This window comes from Notolabrus celidotus, chromosome 4 (genome assembly GCF_009762535.1).
Source record: "Notolabrus celidotus isolate fNotCel1 chromosome 4, fNotCel1.pri, whole genome shotgun sequence".
NCBI lineage: Eukaryota > Metazoa > Chordata > Actinopteri > Labriformes > Labridae > Notolabrus > Notolabrus celidotus.
This window is the reverse complement of record NC_048275.1, coordinates 20,571,142-20,593,409: the sequence shown is the minus strand read 5'-3', so window position 1 is coordinate 20,593,409 and position 22,268 is coordinate 20,571,142. Positions and strand designations below refer to the sequence as shown.

At 41.3% G+C, this 22,268-nt stretch overlaps 1 protein-coding gene across 5 annotated transcripts in view; it reads right to left on the bottom strand.

Annotated features, from left to right (window-relative positions):
- Positions 1-12,310, bottom strand: part of ehbp1 (EH domain binding protein 1) — a 169,927-nt gene extending 157,617 nt beyond the window's left edge. For 4 of the 5 annotated variants that reach the window (XM_034681770.1, XM_034681772.1, XM_034681771.1 and 1 more), the window contains exons 1-2: positions 11,901-12,310; positions 10,823-11,308 (exon numbers count right to left, since the gene is read on the bottom strand). In XM_034681770.1, the coding sequence (XP_034537661.1) occupies positions 10,823-10,926 (104 nt within the window). In that variant the 5' untranslated portion in view covers positions 10,927-11,308; positions 11,901-12,310. The remainder of the gene's footprint in view (positions 1-10,822; positions 11,309-11,900) is intronic. The other variant, XM_034681773.1, reaches the window with a different exon arrangement.
- Positions 12,311-22,268: the final 9,958 nt, after the last annotated feature.

Sequence of the window (22,268 nt, the reverse complement as noted above, 5' to 3'; positions counted from 1 at the left end):
TGCAAACTAATTGAGTCTTTGCACAGTTTAACTCTCATGAGAAAGAAGCAAGTCTGATAAACAGAAGCAAAACTCTCACACAGACTTTGGCTTCTATACAGGCAGACAAAAACACAGAGATAGATGATGAACATTGAGTATCTCCAGAATAAAAGGAGGGAATGTGAAGAAGCTGCCTATCTGGTGGGGTAAATTTGATTATAAAATTTCCCCTCCATCAATTTTCTCTCTACAACAGCTTGCTAATGGCCTGAGGGGGAGACCGAGACAGCAGGAATCAAAACCATGATGTGTTGAAGAGCACCAGCAGCAGGGAAACAAGGCGCCCTGGTGAGGACAGCAACATTGATTTCTTAAGGCAACAATACATGAGCAGTAAGCTGATCGTAGCTTCAGCTGTGATCTAATTTCTTACTAAGTTTTTCTGACAGCAACAATGTTTCTTGTTTCTTTCATTTTTTTCCATTAAGCCAGCATTATCTAAAGTAAAGTTTGCAGTTTATGTCTGAAAGCTGAAAGAGAAGGAAGTATGATGTGCCAACAGCAAAATAATAAGTTTTATTTTTGCCTTATCTGCGAGTAAAGTTAATAAGACATGATGAGTGTTTTCCCAAACAGGTTGTTTATGTCAGGCTTCTTACATACAGGGGCCTATCGACAAAATTCCACCGGATTCGTGGTCCGGTCTGTCTCCGGTCCGTCACAGCACTGGAGTTTATGGGTTTCTATTCTCTTCAATGTGTTAACTTCCGTTGGATCCGCTCCGTTCGCCAGATGCCGGAGCATGACCATAGACTGTATAAAATATCGACGTAGTATCCGTGATGTCACCCATCTGTTTCTGAAGCGCTGTTTTGAGGCCAGACGGCGGCGGCAGCCATATTGCTGCTGTCGAGCGAGTGTGTCGTGAAGAGGCGGGCTTTGAGCCTCCTAGCCAACAGCTACAGTGTTCCCACCTGTCAATCAAGTCAGTTGTGTCTCTCATTGGAAGACTTGTAATGTCAATATCTTTGAAATTGCTGCGTTAGAAAAAAATTCACCCCCCGTACAGTGTGTTCCGACCGAGAAATGAGACATCCACTAGGGCTGAACGATTAATTGAATTTGCGATAAAATCGTGATATGATAAAACGCCAATGTGACTTGCGAGGGTAGCGTAGCGTAGCAGAGCGTAGCAGAGCGTAGCAGAGCGTAGCAGAGCGTAGCAGAGCAAAGCAGAGCAAAGCAGAGCAAAGCAGAGCAAAGCAGGGACAGAAGTCAACGTTGCGCTTTACCCTGTCACACATTGGCCCCAGGCTCCACAGAAACTGATACTTCAGAAAGTTTAGTACCAACGAGGGGCAGCACGTCAGTTGTGTGGATTTACTTTGGCTATAAAAAAAAGAAGATGCTGCGCAACGACAGGTATTGTGCAGAACCTGCGAAGGTTTTCAATGTCAAAAACAGTGCCAAATGTGTTACAAATTTCCTTCATGACACAATGTATATAACTGACAACATTAAACAGCTAAAGATCATATTGAGGTGTTCAAAACGTTGACACGCTGAATATCAACGTGAAGAGCAGGCTTGTAAATAATCTCTGCAAACGCGCAGAGTGAAGACTACAACATGTGGATTTACTGCAACAGGACAACTGAACAGATTCATATTTTGGACTCAGTGTCCAGTTTCTTCCTACTCATTCTTATTGAGAAAAATAGCATGTTTATGTGGTCAGGTGTCAGCCAGGAGCGCAACCGGGTCAGAATCAGTCTGGCAGTGCAGAAAAGAGGAGACTTGTCACTCACCCGCAGCCCCCAGCTGAGCGTCTCCACTGTGTGCAACACCTTCAGTCAGCTGATTCACATCTAAACATGCTTTAAACTTAGAACACATGTTTGGCAGAATTTTGTTAAGTAGTTGTGGTGAACGCTTACAAGACTGCAAGTCAAAATTTGTAGTAAGTTTACAACTATAATTCAAGTAGATAAATAAACCGTCTTTCATATTAATTCATGCTTCATTTGCCTTTATCTTAACATTTAAGAATGAACAATTCAGTCTGATATTGTTTATTGTAATACAGATTGATTTATTGCTTGTGTTTGTTGAAAAATACATTAGTAGAGGACCTTGAAAAAATAATAGCATATTAAATCGCAATCGCAATATTCAGGAAAAAAAACGCAATTCGATTATTTTCCCAAATCATTCAGCCCTAATATCCACACTACACTCGTCTTTTGAACCAGGCTGTAAACATGTTTATTTCTGCTGTGTGAATGTGGTTTCTGGTACTTCTGGAGCCAGCCTCAAGTGGACGCTTGATGAACTGCTGTTTTTAGCACTTCTGCATTGGACTCATATTTTTAGACCGGAGGTTGCCGCTTGGTGTAAAAGAACCAGCTTTCAATCCTCTTCCCTATAGGCATGAGGATAATCCTGTGTTGTAAGATCTAAAGAAGTACAAAGATAAGACAAAAACAAGTTCAATAATATAGTAAAATTAAAATGATGAAATCAAAACTGAACCAGTTGAAATGTATTACAGTAACAGATTTATGTGGCTTTTAGAAAGACTATAAAGTACACAGAGAATAAAATTCACGTTGTTCATCTGTACAGGAAATCTAAAAGTATCTAGGAAAACTTTTTTAATCCAAATGTTTAAATAGTAGAACATAAATGATATTGCAACGTCAGTTTTTCATGTATTGTTCAGCCCTGCTATTTTTCACCAGCACCAGTTATATTCAATACAAACAGCTCTCTAAAAATATAAAACCAGTGGACTACATTTGGTTCCTCTGGTGCTTTATCCTGCCATGACACACACATTCAGCACACCTCTACCAGCCTCAGATGCTGCTGCAGCGCTCTGCAGGCTGATAAATGATGAGCATTCTCCAGAGCCATGTGTTTCTCTGCCTGACAGCAGCAGAGACGGACTCACCAGCAGATTTTTCATCACATTTAACACTCCATTGACTGCTTCACAACCCTGCAATGTTTCATGTCTCTTGGTGTGTGTGTGTGTGGGAGAGGGGGTGCGTAAATGCCTGTTTGTGTCCGTAATTGCAGTGCAGAACAAGTACACTTGGGTGGATTCCACTGCAAAGCAGTTAAAGTGACATTATCAGGGAGAGGAGAGAGAGAGAGAGAGAAGTGAGGGGAGGCGGAGAGAGGAGAGATCAAGTAGCCAAGGAGGAGACAGAAAGAGAAAGAAAGATACAGCAGAAAATAAAAAGAGGAGAAGTGATGATAGTGTGAGAGCTGCTCCAATTGACAGCAGAGGATTTGGTGCAAGAAAACAACTGCAAAAGAGGAGGAGATGATGTGCTGCATGCTGTACTGAATGAACAAAACTATCTGCAGAGTTAAATAAAAAGTAGATGTTATCCATTACAAATTAGAACAAAGCAAGTATCAACTATGAAAACACTCCTTTCTGCTCACCATGATTTAGTTTAGTTCAAACCCTCAAACCACTAAAAGACACATGAGCAGTCATTTTGAGGCAAATCTGTTCCTTACAATCAAACTACACAGAAACACTTAAAGAAACCAAAGACATGTCACAGAGCGGGTTATTCAATCCCAAACTAAGAGGTTTATTATCCTCAAAACATCATAATGAATGGTTACACAAATTGTTCCGTTTCATCAAGAGTTTCTGCACAACAGAAACGTCGGAGCACACTATCACCTGGCAGTGAACCCATCTCCTGTTGCCAAACTTACTGTCAGGAATGTGTCAAGGTCTCTGAATTTGAATAGAATGGAGAGCCACGTCAGACGAGTTGGCAGGAAGCTGTTTCTCTGGCAGAGACGTGATGGACACTCGCCAAAACGCACACATGTTCAACAGAAGACGACATGTCACAGCCTGACACCCGCCAGTCACATCCAGTGAAACAGGGAGTCAGGACTCGACTGACAGTCTTTCAGACATTTATGCTTTTTTTTTCTTATAACACAATGAGTGAGTGAGTGGAGATCCTCTGTTTCGCCCAAGGACACAGTGATGGGATCATGCAGGTTAATGAAAAGCTACCGGTAGTTGCGAGAATCAAATCCTTGGAGGCTTTGCCTGTCAAGGTAAAGTACTCTGTCTGTCACTCTTTATTACAAGTGAATGGGCAACAACAACAGAGACAACAGACTGTCTATACACTAACTTAAGGTGTATCAAAACTGCACAGCTGGGAAATCATCCTCTTTCAGAAAGTAGCTGTAATCACTTGCATCTGAAGTTTTAGTAGGGCCCTATGAAATCCGTTTTATTTTTTCCATTTTAATCTTTTAGAATTCTGTCTTTTACCCTTTTCACTTAATTTACCATCATATACTGTGAGCTACTGGGGTCAGTGAATAAAATGTAGGTGAATGAAATGCAAAAATCCTTAAATTTATTGATGCAACACATCATTGCACAATTTTGCCCAGTATTTCTTTTTTTTGGGGGGGGGCTTTGTTTTGCCTTTTATTTGATAGGACAGCTGAAGAGAGAAAGGAAATGTGGGGAGAGAGTGGGGTAAGACATGCAGGAAATGGTCGCGGCCAGGAATCAAACCGGCGACCCCTGCTAAGAGGACTGTAGCCTCTGTATGTGGAGCGCTTAGAACACTAGGCCACCAGCACCCCCATTTTGCCCAGTATTTCAAGTCAAAACCATAGACTGTATAAAATATGGACGTAGTATCCGTGACGTCACCCATCTGTTCCTGAGCGCTGTTTTGAAGCCATTCGACGGTGGCAGCCATATTGGAAATGCGGAACTCAACCAGGCAGAGTGTGACATAAAGAGGCGGAGTTTGAGCCTCCTAGCCAACAGCTATGTGTTCCCAACCAGGAGTCACGTCAGCCATGTCCTTATTTGGGCAAAAACTTGTAATCTTAGTATCTTCTAAACCGTCACGTTAGAAAAAAATTCACCCCCCGTACAGTGTGTGCCGATAGAGAGATTAGCTACGTAGAGCCAAGTCGTTTTTTGAACCAGGCTGTAAACATGTTTATTAATGCTGCAAAGATCGTCTTTTTCCCATTCATGTCTATGTGGTTTCCGGTGTTTCTGCAGCCAGCCTCAAGCGGATTCTCGATGTATTGCAGTTTATAACACTTCCATATGGGCTTCATCATTTGAGACCAGAGGTTGCCGCTTGAGTAGCACTAGCTAGTCCTTGTGAGGTACCATCTCTCTCCATTTACGTTTCCCACCACCAAGTGATATCACGAGGAGAAGGAACATTTGTTTGGGGAAATGTTTCCGGGGATCGCTTATTCGTGGCACCACCCGTGCATATCATCACAAACATTCACCCGCCCCCTCCTGAAATAAACAACATGTCTGAGCGGCCACCAGAGACACCGGCTAGAGAGATTTTTAAATCCCTATGAAATGACTGATGTTTGTGTGCCTTCAGAGTTACTGCTCAGTCCTGGATTGATGTCGGCTTCTTCCTTAAAGCTCCCAACCCTGCCTTCATGTCATGTAGCAGTGAGGGAAGCAGTCTTGATTAGCCATGCTTGTATGGAGTCTGATAGAATTACCATGTAATCAATAGCGTCCCTGTGCTGTTCCAAGTGTGTGATTCTCATCCTCGCCATTCCTGTCAACACACCCGTCAGCAGAAGTGACACTCTTTGCTTTTGATGGTGTTGTCAGACTTCATTTTACCAGGTTGACTAAAAACATATTCTTGCTAAAGAAGCTCCAGCTAAGAGGAATGCTTACGGAGTGACTGAATGTTACATTCATTGGTTGACTGAGTTTCCTAACACTGTAAAAGCTCATCATTATCTTACATTCCAAGTCTAAAATATAGTAATGTAACAGGGGCTACATAATAGTTACTTAACTCAGTCATGTGCCACCCAACAGAGATTTGAGAGAACACTGGCGAACATGAAAGTATGATCCTTCTATTCATGTCCTCACCAGTGATAAGTAAACCTACCAGTCTGATTAATGAGCTTTGCCCTTTTCTCTGATTTCAAGCTAACTTTTAGAGATGACAGTTTCATTTTCCACATGAAGAACAATGTACAACATCAGCCCCAAATAGTCTGAGTGTGAAACATGATGCTGTGCCTTCTAGAGCTGTTTCAAAACTGGATGCTTGACAAAATGCAATTCTGATTTTATCCCACATAAACTAATTTACAAGACAAAAACAGAGGTTAAACAGGGTAAAAAGTTGAGTTTTTCTAAGCATAGACAGCAGCTATGAGCTTTTTCTGGTCTTTAATTTCCATCATATTTTGTCAATGCATTATATCATGCAGGACAACAAAGTGTAGTGCACCTGCATACACATTTTACAACCTGCTTTGTGACTTACAACATCCATATATTGAGTCTGACACTGAACATCCTTCTCATCATATTCTCATTATATAATTGTTATTTGTTGATGTATGCGAAGGTAATGAAAGCACCACTAATGGCAATTAAGAAGTCAGTCAGGCAGTCACATGCACAGTCAGCCAGCTGGCATAAGTACAGCAGTCACACAGTGTAGAAGGCACTCAGCTACTCTGACAGCGAGTCGGGCGGGCAGGCAGGCAGGCAGTGACGTTATCATGAGATTAACCAAATAACAGCCAAGAAAATATCAGGGGGACTTGCATGCAAGAAGGGCATCGAAGTGAGGCGTAAACACCAGAAAGTCCCCAGATTACACATGTTGTTGATCCAAACTACATTACGATTATAGTCCACACCAGCAGTGAAAAACAGTACAGATAGAAGCTTGTGTGCAGGACGTTCCATTATGAGATTTGACATTATAACTGGGGCTGAGGTGGGGGATCCCTTAAACTATAGGTTGAAAAATTGCAGCGCATCACTACTATCACCAAACTTGAATTGATGTTGTTATTATCACATGCAGCTCAAAAGCAGCTCATTTTCTTAATCTAAGATGTTACCACGTTTGAAAGGGGCAGTGCTGCAGCTCTGTGAGTGGTGCTTCATTTCACTGGCAAACACAAACACTGAACTCATTAATGTTTTAATGGCTAGTCTGAATTGATTCTGCAGAATGGGGTGTGTGAGAGGAATGCTAACTCCCTCTGCTCCACAGAGGAGTGGGCTACAGCAACTACGGCAACTGATGAAGACCAAAACTTACTGTATGGACCTAAAATATGACAGAAAACTCCTCCAATCCTACGCTGCTTACCTGTCAACACTTTCCTACCATGGCAGGGATGAAAATGATAATGCTGAGTAAAGTGGCCACTAAGCTGACAGAAGAAAAAATGGATGGAAAATTACACAGTGACTTTCTCCTAAGTGTTCAAATCTTTGATTTATGTCAACAGTTCAGCAAGCTTACTTGCTGATTAGCTCATGATGAAGGCAATCTTGTGTAAATGCTGCCTTCTAATACCAAAAATACTTCAAGCAAGTCTTCAAATTATGCTCAACGACAAATCAGCAGTGCCGGTGTCTGCCTTATGTTATGTCAGGGTAATTAAAGCTGCAACACTTTCTATCCAAAGACGCCATTCCTCTATTCTTTAACCACCGGACTTTTATTCTAGGCACGAGTATGGCATATTGTGCTTGGTTTAGAGACACTGTTTCTGTAAGTGCTCTGTGTTGTAGTGTTGTTCATCAATGTCAATTCAACTTAAGACGTAAAAAAGGGATAGGATCAAGCGGCAACCTCCGGTCTCTAAATATGATGCCCAGTTATAAACTGCAGTTCATCAAGCGTCCGCTTGAGGCTGGCTGCAGAAACACCTGAAACCACATACACACCTATTCAAAAAAGACAATATTCAAAGCATTAATAAACATGTTTACAGCCTGGTTCAGAAAGCGGTTTAGGTCTAAGTGGCTCATTTCTCTATCGACACACACTGTACGGGGGGTGAATTTTTTTTTAGAATGCAACTGTTCAGAAGATATTAAGATGACAAGTCTTGCCCATTTAAGGACATGACTGACTTGAATGACAGGCGGGAACACATAGCTGTTGGCTAGGAGGCTCAAACCCCACCTCTTTACCTCACACTAATTCGATCGACGTTAGGTTGAGTTCAGCATTTCCAATATGGCTCCCGCCGATGATTGGCTTCAGAACAGCGCTTCAGAAACAAATGGCTGACGTCACGGATACTGCGTCCATTAATTATACAGTCTATGTATAGAACCTGTGCCATTTGAAATGAATACAATCCAAAGAAAGACATTACGATTCAAAACCACCCAAGACAATCACACAACATTCAAGCACTGAAATGATTCTGACTGGATGAAAAGCTCACATCCCCCATGAGACAAGATGACGGATATGTTCTGATAAAACCAAACTTCTTGAATCTGTAGCCCTCTTCAAAGTTTTTCTGTCTGTTTTTATCACCAAATGCACCTCTGTCCTCATATTCAGACACTATTTCTCCCCCTCTGTGACTGCCAACTTTGCACTCTCCTTATAAGTGCAGCTTTTCACAATTGGTCAGACTGCTTGTTGTACGCTCAGAGTCTGATTGAGAAATCCCCACCCTTAAGGCACAGGAGTCGCACAATTAAACTTCTGACCTACAAGTTGTTTCAAGCAGCCAATATTATCTTGATCTCAGAGATTATTATACCAAGTTCTTGAGTGTCAGCCAAGTTTACAAAATGCTTTCAATTTTCACACAATGTACATTCAAAGAACCCACAGCTGTATGTGCGACCACACATTCACAAGTGCACAGGCCGTGTTTAGCCTTTCTTCCTGTGACTGCTTCCAGAAATGAAAGAGCTGTTGCTTTTTCAAAAAAAAATCACTTCTGAAGGCTTCAGGATTTGAAATCCACTTGAGCTCAGGGGGACTGTTTCCAGTCTGCGTAGATGGAAAGTTTCCACTGCAACAATAACATACCGTACTGTTGAAGTCCAAGGAAGGCAGAAACGGTGCGCCAACACTTTATTGCGCACTTTGAGGCATGAAGGCGTGCACATTAACCACTTGAAGATGAGAAGACATCCTGGGGCTACACAGTCATTCATTGGAATTTAAAGCATCTCTGATATCAGAATTTAGTCAAGCGTTAGTTTTTTTTACATTAAGTTGTCTACATTTAAAATCCCAGCAACTGGTGATCCCTTTGTAAGAGTCATGTCATCACCATGATCACAAACTACAACAGATAAGGACTATATCATATATCAATGAATGGCTGTTTATATGCATTCCTTGTATTGATCCAACATCAAAAACCCTGCTCAGATGGTAAAACAAAGCAGTTACTACGGAGTGTGCTGAGCCCACCCACCCTTTGCCCTGGGAAGAGATGTACATTTTTCTCATTCCATTCTCAAACACGTTAACATCTGTCCCAGGTCTAAGCTCTGTGGGGCTGTGTTAGTCATGCCTACGGCAAGCTGCCCGGGAATCCATGTCTGCAGGCTACATCTTTGTTTTACAAGTCCTCGCTTTTCACTCATTACAGGACACATACCTGCAGGCTTAAGTGTAGTGTAGCATATATTTACCACCATTCTCTCCACCTATCTTCACCTCTGGAGAACACACCCAATAGCTTGTCCACCTCTTTGCATTGTATGTCATTAGGCGTTTTTCCACCGCAGGAACTTTACCCCGGAACTAGGGACTTTACCCCTGAACTATGTGCGTTTCGACCGGAGGAACCAGGGTCTAAATTTAATTCAGGGGTTGATAATCTCTCCCCTGAAAAGCCCCTGCCTGGGGGGTAGTACTTTTCAAAGGTCCTTGGACTTTTGGTTGAACTTAACGGTGTTTGTGGAGTTAACACAGTTGTTGAAACACAGACAGAGTTCCTGGGAATGCAAACTAGTTTAGTTTTTTTATTAAGATTTCAAAATATTATTTAATATAATTTTTTTCTTCATACGTCACTGGCCTGATTTGCACAATCTACCCGGGACTTCAGCCCGCGGTCGAAAACGCAGACAACAATGGGGGCACAGGAACCTTTTAGTTCCAGGGAAAGTAGTTCTGGGGACTAAAAGACCCTGGAACTCTTGGTCGAAATGCACCTATTCATTCATTCTTTACTATTAAATGTGTTAGAGCCAGAAACTACAAGAGCCACTTTAAACTTCAAAGTGTCCCTGCCAACAAAATAGCTCCCTGCATTGGCAGTACATAAATGTACCAACAAAAATGTTTGAAGTGTGAAAAGTGAGCTGCAAGAAAAACTAACAAGAGTGTCTCTTCCCCATTTTGAGGAAAAACTACAAACTTACAATTCGACCAAGCTCCTGTTTTACTCCCTACACATCATCAAGTGCTGATATTCTTTTGGAGAAAAAGTTCTAATTTGAAGATTCAGTGTCTTATACTGATGCAGGAATGGATATTTTCCTGTGAAGCTCTTTGTGATTTCATTCTGTGAAAAGTGCTATACTAAATAAAATGTACTTACTTACTTACTTATAGCTGCCTAGCTTGCAGTGATGTCAGAGGTCAGATTCTAAACAGCATCACTAGACCTGGTAGGTATTTAGGTGAATTGCTCAAGGGCATTTCAGAAGAGTGAGTGAGGGCAGCTCATGCCCAGTCCTTCAGACTGAAGGGGACTCCTTCTGCCAGCCACCCTCTTTACTCAACACTCAACCTAAACAAATTCACCATTGCTGCACAAGAAAGAAAAAAAGGAAAGAAACATAGCAATTTTACAAGGCAGCTGGCCCCTCCCAGCATGCAGACATGCCTGCACACCAAGGAGACTGAATGTGTGAGTGTGTGTGAATTATGGCCACCAGGAACGAGCACAGCATTCCAGCACAGACAGAGACACACAGTTTTCATGGGGCTTAAATGACAGCACTGTGGTCAAGTCAAAAAAAAAAACTCACCATTTCTTAGTGCATTCCACCATCAGCTCCTGATAGGAAGCCACAAACTGGAATTTGGAAGCATGCTTGCCCACACGTTGCAGTCTTTTCCAAACCGAAGCCATGTTTCTTTGGGAGCGGGGAGTTTCTCTGCACCTATCCCGCCCTGGACTTCCTTCTTTTGGGGGCTCCTTCGCACAGATTCACACTAAACGTTTACAGATATATGAGCATATCCAACACGAGGAAATTCATAGTTAATGTTTCACCGGGAGCACATTAAAAAAAAATGACAAGATTGCACACCCACTCGGGGGGGCTGCTGGTCTTTAAAAATCTTCACGATAAATCCAAATGTGAGGACACGGAATCTCTGCAGCAGGAGTAGTGGACGAGGTCTGATGTGACGGCGCGCATGATGTTGTGGAGAAAATTATTCCATGATCACGAAAAGCAGAATGATTAATCCACTGGGTGTAAAAATCCCTTCTCCACCTGGTGACATTCCTGCAAAATATCAAAAACAAAAGACAGTCAGTAGAGGAACAGCCTCGACACTTCTGAGTATCCTCGCTGATTTCTGATGTCAAAGTAACTCCACTGAACGTGATCCGTCTCTGAACAGGGATGCTTTGTCTGTGTAACAGCTTCTCTGTTATCCTGGGCTGTAGCAGTGTAGATGTTAAAACAAACCCAGTGTATCTGTATCGCCAATGAAACACTTTGTTCACGTGTAAAGAGTCGAAGAGTCCAGGAGCACCACCGCTGCTGCTGCTGCTGCTGCCAGCACGGCGTGCAGGAAGAACTTGGCGTGGCAAGCTAACTTGGGAGATCTAATAACAAAATATGAATGTATGCATTGAAGCAGTGATGGAGGAGCAATGACATGACACACCGTGAAACCAAGTCACGTTAGACACACACTGAATGAATCCTGCTTTAAAACGTGACACCCAAAACTAGGACTCAAATGAACATGTTGTAAACAGGGAATATTTTGTGATATCTGAATCCAGGGAATAGTCAGAGCCGGAATGATTCAGCTGCTAGGCTAACGGTATTACATGTGAAACTAGGTTAACTGTACCGTGACACTCACCTTACAGGGGGATCCAACTCATTATCCGTGATGTGGACTGATCAGCAGCGTCAATAAAGGGAAAAGTGTTCACATTTAACCAGAAGCCGAGTGAACGTAGCCCTCTAGCAGGCTAATAGTCGCCCTCCTTGCACTGCAGCACTATCAAACACAGCCATACAGCTAGCTAGCTAACCCACTAGCGTCTAGCCATCACAACACCGCACCAACACATTTACTCCACAGGTAAGCTCAAGGACCGAGTCAGGACCTTTAAGTTAAGTCTGCTCGAAAAGGAGAACATGAAGATTATTCCATCCCGAGGTGAGAATTTTGTACTCCAGAGTTGACCAATTGTTACTGATAGTTTGACCGCTCTGTTCTTATGGAGTCTGTCAAGTTATCCAACGTGTGATGTGAACATAACACCGTGCAGGGGTATTTAAACTGAGAGCAGAAACAAAGACAGGCGGATAAACGTGGCATGTATTGCTAATTAACATTGTTTGTCAGTGTATCTGGGTTAAATCATTTTTTGTTCTATTATAAAGTCGAATTTAAAAAAAGACTATGGATATGTTTTCAACCATTCTGGGATTCAGTGACTATTATGTTTTATTTTGAAGGCTAATCTTCATGTTTCCGGTTTCCTTCTCCCATTGTCTGTGTCTTGACGCAGCTTCGTCTCTCCATCATTTATTTCGCTCGCTGCCTGGATGAGTGAAGGCTGAAGAAACGCCCCCGGGTATTAGCAATTGGTGGGACTCTTACAATTCACAGATGTTTACAGATACATGAAATGTTGTTGCTATCACATTCGTTAAATTCAAAGACGTTTAATCCTCGACTTTGAATGTGTATTAAAGGCTTCATGGCTTTGTTTTGACACGGTCGCTGCTGTATCAGGATCTGTTAACCCTCCTGTTACCCTCAAATGTACTAACATATTTTATCCTTGGGGTCAAATGATTGTTACCCAGGTTTATGTGTCAGGTACTTTATGTTTCTTTGTTGACTATCTAAATAGTCAACAATATATATTTCAAGCATAAAAACAATTTACAGCATTTAGAAGGACTTTATTTGTAAAACAGAACCTCAAACAGCTGTGAGTTTGTCATGCTCTCGTTGGCCCTGCCTTGCTTTTATGTTATCAAAACGTATGAAACAGGACACATCATTGAATGTCTTTAGAGACATGGTGGCTGTAAATATTCTTTCTCAACAATGTAAAGGTTGGCAGTTCGATCCCTGCTCCTGCAGTCACATGTGAAAGTGTCCTTGGTTATAGTGACCTCAATATCATCCAAAACAACCAAAATAAATGTGTGTTAAATGTTGATATTTCTTATGTGATATACAGCTATAACAGCATGGGGTCAAATTGACCCCAAGGAACACAGATTTGACTCTTTTTTTGACAGGAAATTGGAACATATCAAAATTTTAATTTTATGTTTCCCCAGTTGTCCCCATTAAATTAGGAAAAGTCATGAAATATGAAGCCAAAAAAACTGATCTTAGTCATTAATTTAGAGACATTAAACATTGAATGGGGTCCGATTGACCCCAAGGATAATAGGAGGGTTAAATAAAAGTAAGAAAAATAAGAAGGATATTTTTGAAATCCCAGAGCACAGAGTTGAAGCCAAATGAAATATCATTCAGAAGGGAACTTTATGTCTCCAAATAGATTTATATGGCTAATGAAGGGATGGTTTTCGCGGATACAACCTAAATAGGAAAGTTATTTCAGAGATTTGTGGTGAAAACAATATATTTAGTTCCTCCCAAGGACTTCAGAGAATCTAACAACTCCTCTAAGGTTCGTGCTAATGAGGATGACACTTCCATTTCCTGCTCTTGTCAAATGAATAAGTAAGTGTTAACCTTGTTGCCCTCCATGCCAGAGGAGGGCTTTTTCACATGTTGCGTGGAAATAAAACACCTACCACCTATTAGGGATCAATAACCCCTCTTCTCTACACACACACAAACACACACACAGAAGGAGAGAGAGAGAGAGAGAGGAGAGAGAGAGAGAGAGAGAGAGAGACGTCCACAAGCTCTTACTGCCTGGTTGTGACTCTTAGCAGGCAGGGGAAGCAGGAGGAGAGACGCCAGCACAGCAGAGGAAAAGAGGGGAAAGACAATATGGGGCAGATTAATTTAATCTAAAAAAAAAAAGATATGGCCCTAATGACAGGAAATTGATTTTTCATCCTTTAATATGTTGCTTTGGGTCATATGCTCCAAGAAAGATGGTGGATTTGATTATGTTTTCTCTTTCTTTCTTTCTTTCTTTCTTTCTTTCTTTCTTTCTTTCTTTCTTTCTTTCTTTTGTTTTTGTTTTGTTTTGAAGGGTCAGAATGGTAGAGGGTCTGAAATCAACAGAGAGATGAACAGAATATAAAATAACACAGAGCCAGCTTCTACGGAGCATTTCTAATAGTTATATACACTTATCAAAGAGCCATATTTACTATTCTATTGATCCCAAAGATTTATTTCAGAATACTGAACAATGCAACGTTCCAACAAAATTCCCAGTTCAACCTCATTTCTGACTGTGTCACAAACTGTATAAAAAATCGACCCAGCAACAACCCAAAAAACAAAATTTGAACTTAATGCACTCCTCAATCAGGCTTTAGATTAATTGTGCTAAAAAGTATAATAGAAAGAAAGACAGATTCAATGTTTTGAGGTCATTTCTTCATGCTTATCTCAACATAAAAAAACACAAAGCAGTATTTCACATTCACTGTTATTCAGTTGTTGACTGAGAAAATTTGGGGGGTTAGGGTCAGAGCCGCTTTGACAGCAGGGGGCCCGCTGATCCTGCTGCTCTCTGTCGCCTGTTTACATTTTACTCTGACAGATTACAGCAAGCCCCCTCGGCGAATCCAGGAATGCTTTGATGTGACAAATGACCCGGTGCTAAATGACGCTTTGTGTGTCTGCCCACATGTCAGCAAAAGGCCTCATTTCATACATAACACAGGAGAAAGGACAGGCCTCCCTTCCAGTGTGTGTCTGCATGACAGGAAGAGTGTAGTATAGAAAGACAGTGAGAAAAAGTTGCTAAGGTCAAGTAGAGTCCTGTTTGCACACATCCTTCCTTGTTGTTCGCCCGATTCCTGAAAACAGAGATATTTTGCTTCCTTTGTTCCTGAATGATGATTTCTATTTTTATTCAGCTTTAATAGCTTGACTATTGGGAAAGACAGAGGAGGCCGATCTTCATAATCTCTCACAGCAAAAGTGATTTTATCCCTTAATCACTCTAACAACTTTAATGCTGCACCAGGGGAACGTTTAATGTGCAAATACATTCCTCTCAGCCTAAAACACAAGGCTGGGCCGCAGTACAGAAGAGCGCTATACCCCCAACTGAGATGTGCCCTATTTGGCCCAAATAGATTCTGTCTCTGGATACTGTTCATTTTCCAGCTAGAGGAGATGATGCATCCAAAATGAAGCGACACACAGAACTGTTGATTAACATTTACATGATACAGTGCAGTTTCATAGAGGTCATCTTTCCTGCTTGAGCATTTTTCTGAAACATTTTTTATTCTTGGTTTGTGTGTTAATTTTGCATGCTTTGCCTGCTTCCATAAATCATTTTACATCTCCAGAAATCACAAACCCACCTGAAAAGGGACACGGCTACATCACAAACAGCAATTTGCTTTCCCGTGTGAGTGGGCAGAAGTAGAGCATACAGCCAAACCTGGCAGGGGTGAGCATCAGAGCAAAGTGGCTTCTCACCCTGGCTCTGCCCTGTCCTCTTTGTAACACCCTTCTTCTCTTTTTTTCAGATTGCCTAACACTATGAATCTCATTGCCTTTTCAGCCCTATAGGACAGATGGAATTTATCAGCAGCAGCAGAGTGGTTCTCATTTTAAGCTTCATATTGATTGCAATATTGTCTCCAACTCAGTGCACAGGGTGGAAGTTTCACGCCTTACTTCTCTCTCTGTTTCCCTCTCTGGAGAGCCAACAAAAACACGTCCCCGTCCAGGACCGGAGCCAGCTCTTTAAGCGCAGAGACTCTGGCGTTATGTGTTAGACCACTTGAAAAGAGCTGTTAACAAAGCAGAGTTCTTTAGATATAAGCCAAGTGAGTCTGAACCACTTCAGTGGAGCACAGATAGCTAAAAGTATCACTGCTGACAGCAGCAGGAGGAGAGCCTTTTTACTTTACTGCTTTCTGAGGGCTGGAAAGTGTTGTGATTGATCAACTCTTTTCTTTTTTTTAAACCCATTTAAGCTCCTCAGTGGCTTTCATACTGAACAGGTATTTGTCTAAAGAAATAAACCTTCATGTCTTAAAAGTGTGTTTGTATGGAGAAGACTGGACACAAAACTAATCTTAATTTTAAAACCAGTGAAGTAAAAACTTCACTGCGAATGTGACAGCATGCAGGCTTAGGATGAACTGGAACATTTAACAAACTATAGAGCACAAAATGTGTATTCATCCACAGCCAAAAATAGTACCAAACACATTCACTTTTCCCACTATTTGGAGCTATGTTTGCCCAAACTACAGTACCCAGCTTCTTCAGAAATGACTCAACTGAAAATCTGAGACTACTGAGAGATTGACTTAAGTTGTTTTAGTTTTGGTTGGATTCAACTGATGTCTCCTTCTTTAACTACTATCTTCAATGATTACCAGAGCCAGATGGCTGGAAAAGATGCCTAAATGTTTGTAAGTGGAAAATATTCTGATTGTAACTAGGAGAATATGCCAGAAAGGTTTAGCCCTCATCCGTTTACAAGTCAAACTATTTAAACAAGCATAGATATACCCTGTACCTGATTGTATCAGGCAGCTTTGGTCATCAGGCTATATTCTCCTCCTTCTTTCTGTGCTGGGGTCTCTGTTGAAATGTGAGTGCCATGCTTACAGTGCCCGATAGCAATCTTTTGCTTTGAACTGTTCCACACTGACTCACGGCAGATTGTATGCTGGTATCTGCTGCTTGCCGCCCACTTACAGGAAGTCTGTGCGTTGCCGGGTGGATGACTGGTCTAAAAGATGGATGAAGGGCGTGGTGATTTCCTCTTGGATTGCTGCCATCAAAACCACAGCTGGGTAATATGGATTTGATTTATATTTGATTGAGTGAAACGTTTCAGGTTGGTCATATGATCTGAACCTCCTCCCATATCCTGTTATATTCAAGCTTCGATCACCTCAATTACAAAGTTAGGCCTGTTACAATAATTAGATGATAAATTAACAATGACTGATTGATCGATTGAGTGGTAGTGCTGTCACTTCCTGGTACCAAGGCAGGGGCCTTTCTGTGTGGGTTTTGCATGTTCTCCCTGTGCATGTGTGGGTTCCCTCCAGCTAGTCCTGCACAACTGGTTGTTTGTTGATATGTCAGCCCTGTTATGGGCTAACAACCTGTCCAGGTTAGCTACCCATTGACAGCTGGGATTGGTTCGAGCCCCCCATGACCCAATGGGATAAGAGGTATAGGACATGAAGGGTGGATGTTTAAGTGGTGTTTCAAAAAAAAATGCCACAGATTTGATGGTTCCACGTTTTTCTAATGTAAAAATGTGCACTTTTCTAGACTTACATGCTAGTGAATTTAAGATTTTGGAGATTTTGGAGATTTGGAGTGGTAGTGGGACAAAAAAAAAATCATTTATTTGAAGATGTTGCCTTAAGATTTGGGACATCAGTCTGGGTATTTATCTCTGCCTTTTGTTCATGGACTTAACATAACCAAATCAATGGATGCAGCCTTAGCTCAAAACTTATTATCTTGGTACTACTATAGTATTTGTGTGTAAGGGTCTATTTGGGTCTTTGGTGAGCCAATGGTTAAAAAAGATACATGTTTTAGAGATCTACAGCATCAACGCTAGCCTTCATTTTTTAGTGTCAGTCTTTCACAATCAAAAAGCAAATAGTTATTTGACAGACTGGGCTCATTAATGTAGACATCTTTCAATGAAACCACAAGACTCTTTACATTTCAATAAGGGACTCAGGTGCAAATGTTAAAATATGCCAGAACGCTCACCGTTTACTGGAAGTCCCAACAAGCTCAAACCTGCTCTATAGGAGCAGCCAAATGTGTTCTGGGGAAAAAAAGGGGTTTATCAACTGAAGTTAGAAAAAGTCCAGTGGAAAACAGTAGAGAACATCAAAATGTGAATTTATATTAACTTCTTCATAATGTTTAAAAGGATCTCAAAGGGATATTTAGCAGTGTGAAAGTGGATCAGAAGAATGATTTTTTCATTTTAAGGTGTAAAAAAATTCAGTGCCAAGAATGTCTATTAAGAAACATTGCCTGTACTAAGAGTTTATAGACACATTAAGCTCAGTCACAAAGGTCTTGACAGTATTACACCACCGCAGTCCAAGCACTCCAACCCGTATATCACTCTGAAATGAGAATTTAATTAATTGATTTTGCCTCTGCTGCTGGGGAATGGCTTTTCAGGGAGAGCAAATCACCCATTTACACTCATCTGGGCTGTTATCAGATCCTCGTCTGTGTGAAATTAAACCCACATTCAACCAGCGGAGAGCCTGAGCTATGCACAAACTGAAGCACGATCCCTGGTTTGAAGAATCACTTTTACTCTGGAGGAACATGCTGCTGATTTCATACAGCTTGCTGGCTGCTGATAGTGAAAGGCAAAATATCACATTCACATTTTATGCTGACTGTGAGAGCGGTACATATATGCAGGGACCAGTAGTGCTTCACAAAGATTACAAAATAAATGTTTACTCAAGCTGTCATGGTTTGAAATCCCATCGTTTGCTGAGTGCAGGGGATCTGAATTATTTGAATGACATGCAGTGAGGAGATTGAGGAACTTATTGTCCGAAGTATTACTGGAAGAAACTAAATGCATTTGCAAATCTTGTGAAATTTCTGCACTTTGTCTTTTAAATTAATCAGTATTATAATGTATGAGCACAATAAGACAATACTGAATAAAGTTGGAGGCTAAAGCTTTTCGTTTGGAAGCAATTTACACTCCCATGCTTCAAAATATGGAGGTAAAGGAGAAGGGTCAGAGAAATTCTAATAACTTGAACGCAAATGAGTGAATTCACAGCAGTGTATTCCTGCCCTGCTAACCTTCCCATGTTATAAAAGAAGACATAAAGAGAACAACCCAGAGAGATGTCACCGGATCAGCACACTGCTGCAAGATCATTAGCGAACAAGCGTCAGCCAGTATCAGCTCAGTGAATGAACAGCGACAGTCCAGCAGACAAATCACTCTCCAGTTACTCTCCCCGAGAGAGAGGGAAGAGAGAGCGAAGAGAGCTCTCCACTTCCATTCACACAACCTGAACAAAGGATAAATTAGTCCCTGGATGGCTGTCTGGGGGCTTTTTGGAGAGCTCAGTCAGGCGGGTCGAGTGCAGAATGACTTCCTCGTGAGCTCCAACACCACCAGCCTAGATGAGACACTTCCGCCTGCCTTTTTAAATAGCTTGTTAATCAGCAGCAGGGTGGCTGGATGTAGTCATTAAAGGCTTCACTGCAGGAAGTAATTCATCAACACCACAGGGCCTGTTTAATATGCTGAAATCAATACAGATCCAGCTTCTCTGTGGTGGTCCTTATTGGTTTACTTCATGTGGAACAGTAGCTGATATGCTACAAAATTGGAGACACACTCCGGATGTTCACTTGACAGTTTAATGTGGTCATTTCCTAATTTACTATCAAGACTTAAACCATTATTTGAGTGATGACTGGCTGTTGGTGGGCCAGTCCACAAGATTATAAGTGGCAGGATTTGAATATCTCAACAGGTGGATGGACCACCATGACATTTTGTACAGAATTCATGGTCCTCAGAGGATAACATTTTTCTGACTTTTCCTCTAATGCCATTGGCAGATGAACCTTTTCAGCTATCCAATGAAATATATAAGACAAGATAAGAGAAGATAAGATGGTCCTTTACTCGTCCCACAACGGGGAAATTCAAGTGTCACAGTAGCAAAGTAGACTGCAAAAAAATATAAAGCAAACAAGAGCCTATAAAGTAACAATTATTAAAAAGTTATTAGCAATTAAAATGAAATAAGTAAAAATAAGCATATCTTACAATATATATATATATTATTGATTATAGAGTCTGACCACTGCAGGAAGAAAAGACAAACTTCTTCACTGCGGGTGAAGAAGTCTGTCACTGAACGAGCTACCTAGTGTTGTTATAGTCTCCTGGAGGGGGTGTGACATGTTGTCCATCAGAGAAGATAGCTTTGCTATCATCCTCCTGTCAGCCACCACCTCCACAGGGTCCAGCGGGCAGAGCTAGACTTCTTCACCAGTCTGTTCAGCATCTTCCTGTCAGCAGCAGAGATGCTGCTTCCCCAGCAGACCACTCCAAAGAAGATGGCTGATGCCACCACAGAGTCAAAGAAGGCTTTCAGAAGAGCCCCCTCCACACCAAAAGACCTGAGTCTCCTGAGCAGAAAGAGTCTGTCAATATCTACATGACGTAGCTCAATCTTTGTTCAGTCTTGGCCCTAGAGGACAACAGGTCTTCAGGTGGAAAATTCAGTTTCTCCAATTCTTTAGTTTGTTACTCAGTACTCCCACACACACTCCTATCAGCCTTAGCCTCACTATTAGTGTAATGATAATCAGAACATGTTACACTGATGACAAGCTAAACTTAGATGGAGAAAAGATGGTCAAAAAGTCTGGGCACATCCCTACATGTAATACTCATCACTATACATACTTGGTAAGCTTCAATATCAGATCATCTGTGACAATATGAACATGTTTTTCCTGGGTAATGAAAGGCATAAAACATGAGTTTGAATGTAAGGGCAATCAATGTGTGTTCATGTGAGCGTCTTTGTCATCCGGATTTTTCACTCATCATTCTTCATTATCTGATTTGTTTATAGTCCTCTATCCTTTTAAATTAGCCTGTCTCTGTGTGGTAGGTCAAGTATAACACAGCAAAATTTACACTCATGGATGGAAACACGTGACACTTTGACAAATATCCTGCATTAACGCCAGCTATTAGGGGTTTAACTGAAACGCATTCAGATGTGTAGATCCTGACTGACACTACAAGGCCCTCAGGGCTTGTTAATGGTCTTTTGTCTTTAAGTACCAGCAGTAAATGATGACTGGGTGCACATTCTGTTTGAGGAAGACATCTGTTCATATCAGCTTGTGGAGGCTTTGATTGTGATAGTTATGGGAGGTTTCATGTTTCTTTTTAGAGGAGAGGAAGTGATACCGGTCTCACTTCCACCACCCAGATTTTCTGCTGATGCGCACTGGCCCATTTCCCCCCTATTTCTTTTCTTTCCCTCGATGCAAACACACGTTTATAAAGCATTAAAGGATCAACACTTTAAGTCGGAGGCGTTCCAGTTATTATCCTCCTGTGTTTGTTCATCACTGAGCTCAGACACTGCGAGGTGAGAGGGTTGCTGCTTGAGGTGAGACAGAGTTTAAAGCCCCCATGCGTAGACTCTCTGAGGTTCAAAACAGAGCAGCAGAGGGGAGAATCACAAGAATCAGATGTCAGCTGTGTTTATTTATTGCTTGGATGTCAGGCTTGGCGCAGGTGGCTGTGAATTCCCTTTTCTCTTGTTGCAATGAACTGAATATAAGACTTGTTCAATGTTTCTCCCCCCCGGCTGGTTTGTCAGAGAAATATGCACACAGGAAGAGAACTTAAATTTCTCCCCGGTGTCAACAAAGAGATAAGAGCAGCATGTGTCTGTGTAGCATTAGCCATAAAGCATTATTCCAAGAGACAGGGAGCAGACAGTGATTTATGATGTTCTGCAGAGGGGAAACAAATCGTGTCTGTGCTGCATACAAGTCGAATCAAAGGGAATAGATATGAACCAACAGATCAGAGCATTTTCCCCTTTTCCATGGTTTCACAACAGTTGTGAAACATGCTGGCTTGTAGTTTCAGGGAGCAGCTTGTTTGTAAGGTCAGAAGATCACTGTGAAACATCTGGTTGACAGTTTCATTTCATGAGCATGCTTCTTTATATTATGTATAACAGATTTTATTCTGTGACACCTCCATCTGTATCTTTATGAGAATGTTCGACAGCCTGCTATTACTACAATTACACATTAGGAAATTAAGCTCCCAAATTTGTTGCTGTAAGATAACAAGGCTGTTTAAATGTTAGTAGTCTTTCATTTTGACTCACCAGGAAAAATAAAAAAGTCAATTTAATTTATTTTTATCTACACATATAAACACAAAGTGAACTAATTTAATATTTTTGCATATTTTTGTAATAGAAAAAAGATTGGAAAAATGTATCAATTTGTATGGATTTTCTATTATATGCTGATGAAACAAATAAATACCCTCCAATA